The sequence below is a fragment of the Protopterus annectens genome, chromosome 16.part0 (assembly GCF_019279795.1).
Source record: "Protopterus annectens isolate FY-2018-M chromosome 16.part0, PAN1.0, whole genome shotgun sequence".
Lineage (NCBI taxonomy): Eukaryota > Metazoa > Chordata > Ceratodontiformes > Protopteridae > Protopterus > Protopterus annectens.
The window spans coordinates 326,811,273-326,828,411 of NC_056750.1; the positions used below are offsets into that span (position 1 = coordinate 326,811,273).

General features: G+C 38.5%; 1 protein-coding gene across 1 annotated transcript in view; it reads right to left on the reverse strand.

Moving 5' to 3' along the window:
* LOC122790593 (centrosome-associated protein 350-like) overlaps positions 1-17,139 on the reverse strand; it is a 289,372-nt gene that overhangs the window by 44,365 nt on the left and 227,868 nt on the right. Inside the window, exon 6 of the mRNA XM_044058120.1 lies at positions 4,107-4,244. Within this exon, the coding sequence (XP_043914055.1) occupies positions 4,107-4,244 (138 nt within the window). The remainder of the gene's footprint in view (positions 1-4,106; positions 4,245-17,139) is intronic.

A 17,139-nucleotide genomic window follows, 5' to 3' on the forward strand; every position in this document is an offset into this window, starting at 1 on the left:
GCTAGAATTGCTGTTGCCATCATGCCTAATAATTTCAGAACTTCTGATGCTGGTGCTCTATTTTTTGATATCAGAATGCTGACATGTTGACAAAGAAAAAACTCTTTCTATTGGAAGCTTTAGTGTGATGTTGGTGGTATCAAACTTTGCCCGATAAAAATGATATGCTGCGATGGTGACAAGGCAGATTTTTCTGTGTTGACTGTAATGTCCAGATGATTGCAGAGTGACAGAATGGACTCCATGGCCTGAATGAGTTGATGCCTGGTGGTGGCAGTAAGGAGCCAATCATCTAGGTACAGAAACACGTGGAATGCTAGAAGCCCCAGGTGAGCCGTGACCACTGCCATGCATTTGATGGAACACTTTGGGGGCTGTAGTAAGACCAAAGGGCAGGGCTCGAAACTGGTAATGATTGGCTCCCAGCCAGAAGTGCAGGTGACCCCTGGATGGTCTGCCCATTTTTATGTGGTAGTACGCATCCTTGAGATCTATCGAGCACATCCAATTGTCTTTCCCTAAGAAGAGAAGTATAGACTGAAGCATGACCATCCAAAACTTCTCTTTCTTTACTTATTGGTTCAGTCTGCTGAGGTCCAATATGGGTCTCCGGTCCCCCGTCTTCTTTGGAACCAAAAAGAATCTTGAGTAAGTTCTGGATCCTGCCTGGTCTGCTGGGACTGGTTGGATGACTCTTTTTTAGCAATGTTTGGACCTCTATTGTTGCCTGTTCCCTGTAACTGGGTGGAACGTCCGGGATTTTTCTTATGATTGGAGGGGGTGTGACGAATGGGATGAAGTATCCTCTGGAAATGATGCTTTGTACCCAGCTGTCTTTTGTTATTTTGAGCCAGGCGTCTGGATACAAAGATAAGCGATCCCGGACTGCCTCCAGTACAGGAGAGTCGAGCCTCCTTTCAGGAACACTGGTAGGGCTTCCTAGAGAAGTGATTGCTGTTGCCCTGGTGTGGCGGACCCCCTCTGCCATGAGGGCAGTGTCTTCCATTATTGCCCCCTCCTCTGCCCCTGGAGGGGGGTTCACCACGTGTGTCCTGAAAGGCTCCATGGACTTTCCGGAACCACATTTTTCCTCCCCTTTGACCTTTAGGGTAGGGTCGGGTAGGGGTGGAAAAATGGACCCCGACGGCAGACAGAATCTTTCCATCCTGTTCACACCTGGTTAAGGTTTCCTTCACTTTAGGCCCGAAAAGGGATGAGCCATCAAAGGGTGTGTTCATGAAGGAAGACTTGAAAGGCTCCATGAAGGAACACAAGCGCATCCAGGAATGTCTCCTATGAGCAATTCCTGTACCCGCTGCCCTACACGTTCCATCAGCTGCATAAGAGATGAGACGCATGGATGAGTTGACAATAGAATTGAGGGTAGCAAGCTGGGTGGGAAGCTCCTGCAGCTACTGTACCCTGAAGAGAATCTCCCAACTCCTTAAGGAGATCTCTTTGCAACCTGGTAAAATGGGTTAAATAGTTCAGTGAGCAGAAAGCAAAGGTCGCTGAACTAAACATGTGCTTCCCATATCTATCCATAATCCTGGAGTCTCTGTTAGGAGGATGCATAGATGAGGAAGTCTCAGACATTTCCTTTTTTGTGGCTGTCACCACCACCATGGCATCAGCCAAACACCATTTGTTAAGAATGTTTTGTCGAGGTGGGCAGAAATGAATTTATTAGGCCTCCTAGGGACAGGCTCCATAGTATCCGGAGATTCCCATGCCCTTCGAGAGATCAGTTCCATCAGTTCATCAAAGGGCGGAGACACCCAAGAGGTGGAGGGCTGAGACCCAAAAGCCTTCAGGAGAACTGACTCATCCTCAGTAGGGCTTTTGGATTGCCAGTCACCCCTCTGCCTAAGGATCTCAAGTATCTGAAAGAAGGAGATATCCTCAGAGGGGGACTGTGGGGACCCTTCTGACTCATATAAGTCAGTATCTGATGTTAGAGACTCCTGTGGGGAGTCTAGGTGTTTCCTCTTGCACAATCTCTTCCTGGGAACCTCATCAGTGGGAGCTTCTGATGAGGTCTTGGAAGAGCAGGGGCCACCCAGTGGGGCTTCCTGAGGCTCTGGGTCTCTACGCTTGGTCAGGATGTGCGAGAGAGAAGCAGACACAGGCACTTTAGGGGAGGAGGAAGGCAGACCTGAGGTTGAGGATGTCCTAGCAGAAATGACTCTCCTCATGGCATCAAAAGCACCACTGCTCCAATGCTAGGGAGCCGACGGGTCCAAAGAAACTGTCAACACCCTCGTCACTAGGACAGTGGGCTCCGTGCCTGAGGTAGGAGTCGAGCTCATCCGAGCCGAGGCCCCGCGAGACAAAGTCAGAATGGACAAGTCGGTCTGACTGTCCTCCCTGGACCCAACCAGATAGTGTCAGCTCCTAGATTCCTTGATTGGCACAGAGGACGTCAGAGTACATGGTGCCGAAGACACTGGAGAAGACATCGGCTCCAAGGGTTCCACTAACATCAGGTCTGCCTCTTCTGGTTCTGAAGGACCAGCATAGCTTGGAGGAGGAATAGTTAGAGTTGGTGCAATGGTCTTCGGCTCCGAAAACATTTGGGTTGAAGCCGATAACATTTTTGCTAATGCTGGTGCCAGTAACAGCTTCTTTACCACACGAGCCACATCCAGATCCAACAGGCTGATAGATGATCGAGAGGAGTGTACCAAAGTTGGTACCAACTGGAGAACTGGACACTTTGGTGCTTCGGACACTGGTTCCAAGACTGGGGACCGGCTCCAAAAAGTAAAAACCATCAGCTCCGATGGCAGTGGAGCCAAAGTCGAAGACTTTTTTGATTTCTTGGAGTCCGATGTCTTGGAAGACTTTGAGGACTTGCTGGATCCATCCTGGTCGCTCAAAGCTTCCTGGAACAAAGGCTTAAGCAACCCTCTATCGATAAGTTTCCTCTTCCTTTCCTGCAGGACCCTTGAGGAGAAGGAATGACAAATGAAACAATTGTCTTGCAAATGCAGAGCCCCTAGACAGTAAACGCAATTAGCATGGCTGTCTATAACAGGCATCTTTTGGCCACACTTTGGGCACTTTTTGAAGCCAGGCTTAGGGTGCTTATTTTGGTCAGCCATATTAATGTCAGAAAAAATTACTGTTACCACAATAAAAATTCAAAAGTAATTATTCACAGAAGCCTGGAAAAATTGCAGGCTAAATCACATAATAGTAAGTCTGCACACAAGCCTTAAATAAAAGTAGGCTAAATCACACACACACACACACACACACACACACACACACACGCACACACACACACACACACACACACACACACACACACACACACACACACACGCAATATAACAAGTATAAATGTAATATCACACAAGCAGACTGTGCAAAAGGAGATATCTGCTAACAAACAACAACCTTATCTAAATAAACCAAGGTTTACTGTAACTTCAGCAGTAATAAGAACTAAGCTTTATCTAAGAATGCAGAAGGCTTGACAGACCACACAGCAAATGACTATAACTATTTAAGCTATAACTATCCGGGAAAATGTGACAAAGGTCACTGAATAACACACTGCAAGCTGAAAACTAAACAATAATCTTATCTAATTATTTAAGGTTTACTGTACCAAGCCTTATATATAAAAAGCAGAAGGCTAGACTACTAAACCAGGCCTAAAAGAGGCCAACTAGAAATTTATTAAGAACAGTAAATGGGAAGGGAAAACACACTGAAACGCTATATGAGCTTTATCAACAATCCTAACTACCTAACCATACTAAGTAGCAAATATTTTGAATAAGATGATAATAATGAAAAAAAACAGCTTAACTGGCTCAAGCTAAATCAGAACCTCCGATCTGCTGCAGCAGCAAACTAGATCCGAGGTAATTCCAGGTGCATTGTGGGATAGGAACTTGGCCTCAAGCTATTTGAAGACCTCGAGCTTTGCAATTTGCCATATCGGAGCAGAGGGATCGGCTCCAAACCCATCAGTAAAGAATGAATGGCAAGATTGAACAACTTCACATCACATATTATAGGATACAAACAAACATTTGTGTACAGATGGAAACTAATCAACTGTTTAAAATGTGTCTACAAACAAAAATATTTACCTGCTTTATTACTGCAGATATGAAATTGTTGACGACATGCTGGATCATTCATCCATGGAGATTTTGGAGGTGGACCAAGTAATAGTCTTACTAATTTTTGACCCTTTCTCCAAGAAAATGCATCAATGGTGGAGGAATCTGCAAAAAATACAATACAAAAAAAAAAGGTTGGGATTACGCTTAGTGCTTGGGATATACACATGACTGTATGTCAAGATAAGGTAGTGACATACAATTAAAAAAAAAATCTTCTGAAAACTGACTGAAGAAACCTTGATGTACAAGTCTGCAGTAAATTAATGCATAACAAATATTTTATGAAACCAAGAACAAGATTAATGAACTTACCACTGAATATTTTAAGAAAAATGGCATCAAACACCACAGTCCTACTGACATCATATGCTATTATAAACTTCTATATGGAACATGTTCTGGACAGGTAGAGAACCACAAACATTCTAATGCTATTTTAGTTGACTAATTTTAACTAAGTATAAATGTATCTATACTTTACACACATACTCATTTTAGGTTACTTACAAACTTTTTGCACAGAGATTGCTTAGATTTACAATTGAATATTAACAATTGCATTGTCAGTGGCACAGCAGGTAGCACACTTCCCTTTAGTGCCGAAGGTTGTGGGTTCTATTCCCACACCAGGTTGATCAATTGCCTACACTACTGTGCAGCATACGGAGACTTTCTGTACTCTTGAGTATTATTTATTTATTTATTTTTATTTTACATTTGTTAACCCGGGGTGTCTGACTGAGCCGAAAAGGACCTTTTTCAGCAGAGGCCCGGGGAGAAAAGCTGCACAAAGAAAAATTACAGATACATTTAGTTAGACATGATCAGTATACACACAAATTACAAAAGACATGTTTTTACAGTGGTATGTGGCACATCAACAGTTACAGTGGAGAGAACAAACAAAAAAATATTAATTTAAAAATAAAGGTAATTAATAGATTTGTGGTATACAGCTGAAATTTAGAACATAGGTAGAATACATACATAGTACACAGGTACAGTACATACATTGTAGATTATACCACCAGTCATAGGGTGTGTCAGTACTCCTGTGTATACCATCAAGTCAAAGGGTGGTTTCTATACTCCCGAGTATATCATCAGTCACAGGGCAGCTTCTGTACTCCTGAGTATACCATCAGCCATAGGGCAGTTTCTGCACTCCTGAATATACCATCAGTCACAGGTGAGTTCTGTACTCCTGAGTATATCATCAGTCATAGGCAGTTTCTGTACTCCTGTGTATACCATCAGTCACAGGGCAGTTTCTCTACTCCTGAGTATACCATCAGTCATAGGTGGGTTCTGTACTCCTGACTATACCATCAGTCATACGTGGGTTCTGTACTCCTGACAATACCATCAGTCATAGGCAGGTTCTGTACTCCTGACTATACCATCAGTCATAGGTGGGTTCTGTTCTCCTGAGTATACCATAAGTCACAGGTTGATTTCTATACTCCTGAATATACCATCAGTCATAGGGCAGCTTCTGTACTCCTGAATATACCATCAGTCATAGGTGGGTTCTGTACTCCTGAGTATACCATTAGTCATAGGTGGGTTCTGTACTCCTGAGTATACCATCAGTCATAGGTGGGTTTTGTACTCCTGAGTATACCATCAGTCATAGGTGGTTTCTGTACTCTTGAGTATACCATCAGTCATAGGTGGGTTCTGTACTCCTGAGTATACCATCAGTCATAGGTGGGTTCTGTACTCCTGACTATACCATCAGTCATAGGGCAGCTTCTGTACTCCTGAGTATATCATCAGTCATAGGTGGGTTCTGTACTCCTGACTATACCATCAGTCATATGAAACATTGGACAGAGGCACCATCTGCTTGAGCCGGTGGTAGCTCAGGTGGATGTAAAAGACCCCATGGTACCTACTGAAAAGAGTAGAAGTTCCTTGAAGCCCTGGCCAAATTTCCCCTAGTAGTATAAATACGACCTCAGGTCTCCCCTGAAAAGAGGCTATTACCCTAGTGGGACAAACCCTACCATCAAAGAATAACAAAATAAATAAAATAAAAATAATCATAGAAAGCGAATATGAGGCAGAGTTAGTTGGTACTGCCAATAAGCAACAGGCCATGGAAGTTAGACATTTTTACTATATCTAACCTGTATAAGCTGTTCTAAGAATAGGAAAGTTAGGTCAACTGTGTGACTTTCAGTATTAAATTATTATGCTTTCAGATACAAATGCCTGATCAATCAGACTGGAAAACTATTTTTTACGGATTCCATTTTGAGCAAGTGGGGCTGCCTCCCCCTTATTCCCTGCATGTCCAGTAATATATAGGGGAAGGGACTAAAGGGAAGCCGGCCAGCCCCCTTAGAAACAGAATTAATCCAAAGTTCAGTTTGCAGCCATGTCTTGCCCTGACATACATCACCATTTGCAAACACTGTCAACATCTTATCCTGCAGAAGATGTACTGTTAATTTGAATTGCTGCTCTTAGCTGAAAGTTAACACCATCCAGTACTGTCATTAAAAGTAGCTGATTTCTGAATAAAGTGTAATTAATATACTTTTTGTTTAGTAAATAAGTGTTCTGTCAGTTTGATGTATGTCTAGTAAGAGTGAGCTTTTGAAGGCTTCCTGAACAAATGTTTCCTGAATTCCCATCCAGAAATGTCTCAGTTAATACTGTTCATCTATCTCATAAACAAAGGATAACAAAATTTAGAAAAATAGTTCTGTCTAAATGTAAGAATTCTGGACTCGGTATAAGAGTGCAAAATCAATACATGATTCTTAAAAAATAAAATAAACAGAACTTCACACTCTGTATAAGCAACATGCTACTGACAATGACTTACTACCTCAAAACAGTTCAAAATTATTTATGAGGCGCAACAAACCAGTGCAAAATGTTATATAGCTAAGCAGGGTATATCTAAAAATTCCCTCCACTGAAAGTCTTAACCTCATGAAGGTAATTACATGCTGAATAACATGTGTTCACCGGAATGCCTTTCATTTTAACCATACCATTAGTAAGCACTTTACCTGGCCCTTTTATTATATGTAGCTTGAAGTGTTTCTCACGTTACAGTGTGCCACAATAGATGTGTTCTGCTTGTTTTCAGACTGTAGTTTCCTTTTACTATTATACATACCCAGGTCCTCAGCAAGATCTTTCTTTTAAAATATAGCTAATTCTACTTCTCTATACACATTCACAGTTTTCTCAAAAGTTTGTTTTTGATAGAAGTTTGCTTTGCACATTATCACTCTTTATAGCACACACAATTCTGCCTCTCAGTAATGATTTATGTAGCATCTCCAAACTCGCATTCTTTAGCTCTATGCCTCAGTACAGAGAGACATCAGTACACTGTTGTGGTCCTTTAGTTGTTGTAAAAATAAATGACGAATAAGTGGCAAATTCTTTTTAGGGTTAAAATTGCTTAAATCTGTCCTTAATAACATATAGATCGGTCTCTTGTTCCTGAGTAAGACAACTGGGCATAAATGTTTATGGCATCATTTCCAGGAAGGTGGAAAAGCAACTTGCATCTTCTTAGTTTTTTTTTTCTATTGTGCTAGATACAATAGGGTTCCTATCAGATAGTCGAATTTCTGTAAGTTCGAACCTCATATGGTCGAGACCATAAGTTCAAATCTGCAGAAGTTCGAGCGTTTCAACGGAAATTTCCATAAGGGGAGGTTTCCATTTTGTTCAATGTGGTGTGATCTCAGAGTTGGTATATTTAAGTAGCGGGGGATGGGGGGGTGCAGGGGGGTTTTCCCTCTGCTTACAACACTATTTTGTTTTCTTTTCTTTTTTTGTTTTTTATCCATTGTCAAAGTTTTTTTTAACTTCAAACAGGATGGTTCGAACATTCCATGTTCAAAGTTATTAAACTTCGACTATATAATATAGACCCGATACAATATTGTAGATATCAACTTTCTATTTCCACAGTTTCCTGTTTTTTGCCAAATTGCCTTGTAGAACCAAGGTTGCTGGTGAATTAAGTGGAAGAACTGATGCAAAACAAAAGTAAAACCATACTCAAAAGAACAATAGTGGCTGAAGCCTGTCTGCTTCTAAGATCAATGATTTCCTTCTGTAGTTGAATGGCAAGTGACTGAGTTATCATCAGAGAGATTTTGCTCCTAAGTGATTTTGCTCTGCTGAAGCTGATCTGAATGTATTGCCACTTTTTATCAAAGTTATTACTTATTGTAATTATTTTATGTTTTTCTGCCCGTCTAGTATCATAATTTCAGTAATGTCGGTCAATTTATCACTTTTTCATTTTGTTTTATCATTTTCTTGTTTAAAAAGGATTTACTCATTTTAGCTTTTAAATTTCACTTCAGCCTGGTTGTGTGGCACAGGGGGACATATTCCCAACTTAATCCCGGATGAGCAGTGTTCAATCAGTGGTTCTGTAGAAACCAGGCAGGAAGGGGGACAAATGAAGGGGCATGTCCCATGCACCTTTCCTGGGGGGAATGGAGTGATTGCACATAGACAGGGGCACACTGGGTAGTTCTATCATCCTGATGGCTCTGGGAAGGTGACCAATTATGTCTTGAAGTACAGCATGGATGCTGAGAAGGAACACCAATTGCAGAACTGAGGGGACACCATCTGCTGTCACCCCACTACAAGTCTCTCCCCTACATCTCTCTCTGGCTGTGTGCATCAGGAAGGAGGAATTTTAAAGACAAAACTTCAAACCATCCCAATGGCTGCCTGGATGATGGCTCCTCCCAGCTGACCCTTGCCCTGGTGATTGGGAACAAATATGCCGATTGGCTGATGTGGAGGTTAATGATTTAAAGGTAGATTAAGGTAGGAGGACTTCAAGATGACTGCAATCCTATGAGCACTGTAGTTTTTTGGCTCCTTCAGCCATTTCATTAATCTATTCAAATTAGTATAGAGTTTAACTAAACAAAGAAAATATTACTATTCTGATGTCACAATCTGCACTGTAGATGTTTTAAATCCGTGAAATACAAATTCCATCAGTTAAAAAGAGGAAGATTATCTTGGATTCAGCCTGAGACTGCTGCCTGATAGAAGCCTGCTATCAGTCATGTGTTGTCTCCTGAAATACTCTATAATGAGGAAAGGAAAACCTAAATAAAAATGTCAACTGAAGCTGAAAATATGGCTACTCAACTACCAAAACAAAATTGTCAGTGATAGCATCACCTGAAAAGGATGTTTAATCCAAAAGACCTAGAACTGGGAAACAAGACACTTCTAAAATGGCAAACAAAAGTAAAATAGATCAACGTACAAGCCTTGAAGAGTTAAAGACAGCCCTTCAACCCATCCAGATGGCTATACAAAAACTTTCTGATCAGCTTCAGACACTCAGAGACTCTATCAAACTGCCAAAAGAATGGAAAAAAACTGAACCAAGAGTCCTAGAGAGAGAAATTAAATTGGATCATCTACAGAAGGAATTAGAAGTTAACGCTAATCAGATACAAGAGATACAACAAAAGATCCTCGTGATCCCTGTTCCCCCTTCGTCCTGTCACCAGCAACTCAAAAAGTAATAGTTTCCTGTAGGTGCAGTTTGATGAGATAATAGGTAAAAGAAGTTGCAGGTGACTGGAAACGTAAGCAGAAGTTGAGTCAATGAATGTAGAGGTGTAGAAAAAATGTTCTGGTCCAAAACCAAGACCCCAGGATAACAGGGCACATTGGACAAGTTCATTACATTGATTTTCTTTCAGATCATTCAAAAATCACACTTACTATTAATCATTTTGCTAATATTAAAATAGGAGTTATAATTGGACCTTAAACACTAATTTATAACTAAAGGAGGATATTATACTTGAAATTAACATATTGTTGGACGACCTACTGAATTATAACAATACTCATTTACCATCTGACATTCAATGGACCTCCACAGAAGCCCAAATTAGAAGTATCCTTGTTAATAAAGCTTCATATTATAAGAAATTTTATAATGCTAAGGAATCCTCAATTAAAAAGAATATCAGAAATTTAGAAGTGGAATTATAAATAAATTACAATCAAGAAACAAAGACATTTAGATCTTCTCAGAAAAGAATTATACTTATTAAATGCATGCCATTTGGTAAGGTTGATAAACCAAAGGAAATCAACCCCTCATATAACAGAGATTGTATAAACTCAATAAAACATCTATCAGGATACACCACGAGAATTCTTCTTGTAAAAAACTTCTTTATTCCAAAACACAGTGACAAATGATTATATTAAGGGAAAACATACTATACTAGCCGGGAAATAATATTTGTAGATCTTTATTCCCAGTCTTATGATGCTCAAACACTTTCATCATCAGAAAAACAGATGGATCATTTTCTAAATCAACTTAAATTCCCCAAAATTTATCAATCTCAATGAGAATCCCGCTCATCTCCCATTAACCAACAAGAAATAACAGCCATAACTCACCTTAAATCAAACAAAGCCCCTGGTCCAGATGGGTTTATTGTGGAATTTTACAAAACTTTTAATCAAAAACTCTCAAAGATATTACTTATTTTATTTAATTATATAAAAGATAGTAATATTAAAGATACACATTTTAATACTTCTGAAACAATTTTTATCCTGAAATAACATACAAATCCTAATAATCCTTTGAACTATATACCCAGTTGATTGACTAACCTAGATATACCCAGTTGATTGATTAACCTAGATATACCCAGTTGATTGATTAACCTAGATATACAAATGTTTGCTTTAATAACGACTAACAGATTAAAACCCATTATCGCTAGTATTATTTCTCCTAACCAGTCAGGCTTTATACAATACCAGACTAGACGCAATGATAAACCTTTCCAATCAAAATCAAACCCCACTATATGCCCTTGTAATCGATGCCTCCAAAGCTTTTGATAGACTAAATCTGCTATATTTCTTCTCTTGACCTTACCTTATTTTAGCATTCCTCCTAGTTTTATTCAATCTATTAAAACACTATATTCCAGTGCTTATACATCATTATATATTAATAGGATTTCATCTCTACAGATTGCTCTCAAGAATGGAACAAGACAAGGTTGTCCATTATCTCCTTGCCTTTTTAATTTATACATTGAGCTTTTATTTTTACTCATCCGGCAAAAAACCTTCCATCACATTCTGATTTTACACACCACCAGTAGAGCATTCTCAGCATTTGCAGATAACCTAAACTTATATTTCACAGTGCCAAGCTCTGACTTGCTGAAAATTTTGAACTCCATAGATACCTTTTTCTAAATACTCCAATTATAAATTAAATCCAGCGAAATCCTTAATTTTCCCAATCAACACATCTTACCAATCACTTGCTTACCCCTTCTCAACAGAAATTCAACTTAGCTACTCTTTGAAATATCTGGGAATATCTTTGCATCAAGACTCATTTCTAACTACCAAAGTAACATCACCAAGCTTTGGCAAACAATACAACAGGACCTTTCTAGATGAAATAAAACCCAGCTTTCTTTTTAGCTGTGGTTAAGATGAATATTTTGCCATGATTATTATACATCTTTAATGCCTCGAATATAATAGTACATACGTTTTTCAAACTAGTCATTCCTCTGCCCATATACTTATGGTCTCCCAAATCAACTTGAATTACGTATAAAAAACTAATATACCCTAAAACCAAGGTGAGCTAAACCTTCCAGATTTCAAATTATATTATGACATTATTTTGACTCTTAAAATTTAAACTTATGACAATACTGTCTAACCAAGATTCATTTAGACACTGCCTACCCTTTCTCAAATGAAAAAATGTTTCAGTTGTAACTTACATAAAAAAACACAAGTCCACCAATATTTCTGGAAGAAATATCCTAGAAAAAGGAATACACTAATTATTTTCTTAAGACATTAAACAAGCGGTCATTTATACTTACACCATATATTACAATTGAATCAGAAACATTAAAAGGATGAGTGATGTAAATAGAGTCATAAATAAAAGAACAAGGAACATTGTATTCACCAGTACTTTTTCTTATTATGTCCCTTTCAAAAATTCCAAAAGTTTTTCCACCCCATGTCCGGTTACAGCATTTGCATACACAACAGACATTTTTTGATGTTATACAGAAAAGAAACTTCTGGGAATTCTTTTTTGTATGCATCTAGTGCACCCCCTGACCACTTGATAAGATCTCTCCCCTATGGTGAAGTCTAAATTTTGGAGTGTGGAAAAGTTGTGTTCATAATATTATTTTAATTGCACTGGCTGATAAAAGTCAAATCCACAAGTGTTTCTTGGTCCAACTCTGATGTTACATGATACGTAGGTTATTTAATGACCATACATGGGCTATAACACAGAGCCAAAGGAGCAGCTCTGGATGCAGCTAAACTATTTACTATCATGGTAGCCATTGCTGCTTATACAGGAACCATGTGACATTCTCTAGCCTCATCATTAAACTACTGAAGGCCAGTTAAATGTGGTACTACCAAAAACAAATCACGAATAGCAATAGTAAACAAAACTAAGAGGGGGTAACTGGTCTGCCCTATTGGAGGCACAAGATTTACACTGGCAGTTATATTTGGATGCTGGGAATACTCTCTGGGCTGAATGACATGATATCTATTTCTAGTTTGTTGATGTTGAAAAATAATGATTTGTAGCTTTATTAACAATCTAAATGTGTTTTCTGTCTTTGGCCACTTGACAGCAGTGTTGTATAAGTATTTAAGGTTTTAGAAGCAGGAAGGGGCAAGTTCATGTATTATTTTTGAATAAAATGACTAATGTTTAAGTGTGTTCTGTTGACTTGCCTTGGGAGCTTCATTTATTTCTTCTGGATTTATCTTTTTACGAAGTGTTGAGCTTCGTTTCTGATTGGGGGTTATCTTTGTACAGCTTGCTTTCCCTTTCTGTGCATCTCTTAAACCTGTGAGCAGAAATCCTTTCTCAGTCACAGCCACATGCACTATTTGATCTGTAAATTGAAGTTAACTATATTTAATCTTAATAATATAATCAGACTGAGTACCTCTACAGAGCAAATTAAGCACTTATTAGAGGTTACCAATTAGATCGAAAATCCAGTTAATCGAACGGTATTTTCGGTGACCTTACATTGAACATGCCGTTCATCAAACTGGTCATAGTGAGATCACGGTACAGTGAAGATTGGAAAATCTGCCCTTTCCTCACTGTAGTGTGATCTCAGTGTTGGTATACATAATTAGCGGGGGGGGGGGGGCGGCACAGTGCTACACAAGAGCAGAATTTCATGAACGGCAATTTCGATGTAATGCCGTTCGTTCAAGTGAGTTTTCAATGATGTAATACAGACCCTTTATTAGATACATGGATGAGACCATTAGGATATTCAAGGAATTTGGCGTCTACTTTTTGACTTTTGGTTTATATTCAATTAGTTTAAACTATGAAACAATACTTCCGGCTGAAGAATGATTAAACTTGACTTCCTGTTCCTCATTCAGGTTTACTTTCATGTAAGGAAATCCAGTCATATTTCAAAGCAGTGCTGCTTGGTGGAGTTTTGCATTCTTAATAACAGACAAAGGAGGAGGAAATCATATTCTTCTGTTTTTCTAACGAGCTAACAATGCAGTATTCACTGTATACAGGAAGCCGGGATTCGTCCTCATTTTCTGTTATATTCTCAAGGAAAGAAAACAAGATGTTAGAAAGAAGTTTGTAAATGTGCTTACCTGGAACATTTTTAAAAAAAGGAAATAGTTATGTCCTCCCGTGCATGGCCCTTCTTTCTACTAGGCTTGGAGATCGTATCAGTAGAGCATACACTGCAGCTGCTGGTTAGAGTAGATGCTACAAAGTAGGAAATTACCTTTTTTATAGAAACTATTCAGTTTTCAGCAATTATAAGATAGGGAAAAGGAATACAGAAGTAATACTTAAATTCTTATGCAGAACACAACAGTTTTTGGCATGAAAAAATGTTGTTTAATTACACAAAGATACGCAAAGTCTTCTGCACTCTTAGGGAAAAATTGTTTATAAACAGTCCAGCTAAACCCCTAGAGCTTCTGAAAGTCTGGTGACTTCAGATAAGCCATCTTTCAAATGTCACATAAGTCTTAATATTACATTATCTGTAGTATAGGTACCTTTTGTAAAACTATATATATATATATATATATATATATATATATATATATATATATATATACACACACACACACACACACACATATATATATATATATGTATATATATATATATATATATATATATATATATATATATATATATATATATATATATATATATATATACATATATATATATATATATATATATATATATATATATATATATATATATATATAAAAATATATATACATATATGTGTGTGTGTGTGTGTGTGTGTGTACCATGCTCAGTTATGGCATCATTTAAATGTCCAGTGTTTTATGTGTGTCTGTTTTTCACCATCTGAGAGCTCTACTTAATCTTTATTTATATGTTATGGTTAAAATAGAGTTAGGTTAAAATGTTGAGGCATACGTTTTATCAAAACTATGCAGAATAATGTCTTTACTTATCAAAAAATAAAATTAACACTGACACATTCAAATTAAATGTGTTTGTATAAAAACAAGCGTTAATATACCTTCCAAGAATTAAATCTCTAATGTCTCAGTTAACAGTTTTTCATGGAACATCAAATATAAATATATAAAATGTTTAAAATTCTGTAATAAGTATTTTGTATTTTATTCTTGCTGTTAGAATCACCTACATAAGAACACAATATATTCAAAACTGTGTTAAATTCACACTCACTTGAACTAAAAGCATTCCAAGACCACGTCCCTCTCCATACCTTGGTCAGACTACTTTTCATTGTGATATTTTAGCATGCCATTTCTGATTTCTGCTCTGTATATTAAAGCATGTATGTATTGTGTTTTGTCAGTCACTATGTATACAAGATCATGTATCTATTGCTTTTATACCTTCATGCCATCTCTGATATTCACTTATATTTACATATATATATATATATATATATATATATATATATATATATATATATATATATATATATCCACCCATGTATATATATATATATATATATATATATATATATATATATATATCCATCCATGTATATATATTGCACTTTGTTCACTGTATATGTAATATGATGTACGCATTGTGTTTTCCACAGGATGAGAATGAAATAGGTCCAATGGGATGAGTGCTCTACTCTAGTTAATAAAATAAAATAAAAAGTAACGGCTTCCTAAGGCATTATTTAGCCATGTGTGTTTTTGACAGGTAGACTCCCCATGTGTCTGGGGAGGTAAATCAGATGCATCTTCTGCTAAAACTTCTCTGCATCAGTTTTTTGTTGGGTGTTAAACTGCATAGCAATTGCATTGGGCATAAAATGCATGTAGGTAAAATAAAACAATGAGGTAACAATCAGGGTGATGGGCTACAAATATCTTTAGTGATCCCATTGTGAGAACTGACTGCTGGGGAGGAATTATTTAAACTCCTGCAGTCAGCTGTTCACTAACATGAAGTTAATTTGTGGACGCACTCTTTCAGCTTCCTGTGTACACAATACAAGGCTGTCTCTGTTAGGTTCCTCTGTATACAACACTAGGCTGTCTCTGTCAGCTTCCTCTGTATACAACACTAGGCTGTCTCTGTCAGCTTCCTCTGTATACAACATGAGGCTGTTGGTCAGCTTCCTCTAAACACAATACGAGGCTGTCTCTGTCAGCTTCCTCTGTATACAATATGAGGCTGTCTATGTCAGCTTCCTCTGTATACAATATGAGGCTGTCTCTATCAGCTTCCTCTGTATACAATACGAGGCTGTCTCTGTCAGCTTCCTCTGTATACAATACGAGGCTGTCTCTGTCAGCTTCCTCTGTATACAATATGAGGCTGTCTCTGTCAGCTTCCTCTGTATACAATATCAGGCTGTCTCTGTCAGCTTCCCCTGTATACAATATCAGGCTGTCTCTGTCAGCTTCCTCTGTATACAACATGAGGCTGTCTCTGTCAGCTTCCTCTGTACAAAATATGAGGCTGTCTCTTTCAAATTCCTCTGTATACAACACGAGGCTGTCTCCATCATCTTCCTCTGTTTACAATACGAAGCTGTCTCTGTCAGCTTCCTCTGTATACAATATGAGGCTGTCTCGGTCAGCTTCCGCTGTATATAATACGAGGCTGTCTCTGTCAGCTTCCTCTGTATACAATGCGAGGCTGTCTGTCAGCTTCCTCTGTATACAATGCGAGGCTGTCTGTCAGCTTCCTCTGTATACAATGTGAGGCTGTCACTGTCAGTTTCCTCTGTATACAATGCAAGGCTGCCTCTTTCAGCTTCCTCAGTATACAATGCAAGGCTGTCTCTGTCAGCTTCCTCTATATACAATGTGAGGCTGTCTCTGTCAGCTTCTTCTATACAATACGAGGCTGTCTCCATCAGCTTCCTTTGTATACAATACAAAGCTGTTTCTGTCAGCTTTCTCTCTACAATATGAGGCTGTCTCTGTCAGCTTCCTCTGTACACAATATGAGGCTGATTTGTCCTTTGCATAGACTCTACTGGGTTTGTCATAGTGCACTGCAACTGGTCACTACACTGAGTACATGTTTTGTAGGACTAGATAAAAACTAAACTTCTGGCTTGAGGTCCTTTGAAAAATAGTGCCACATAATTACAATGTTGTGTCTTTCGGCTTTTCCCGGTTAGGGGTCACCACAGCGGAACTCCGGTCCGCTAATGATTGGCAGTAGATTTTTACGTACTTCGTTGCCGGCCCTGATGCACAGCCTTCAACAAAGGTATGCCCATTCACTCATGTCTTCACACAGAAGATGCACTAGCTGAGAATCGAACCGGACATCTTACTGTGAGGTGACAACGCTACCGCAACACCACCACCACAGTCTCTGCCACAATAAAACAAATAAAACAACTGCTTAGGACAGTACTGTGTTTGATTATACTGCAGC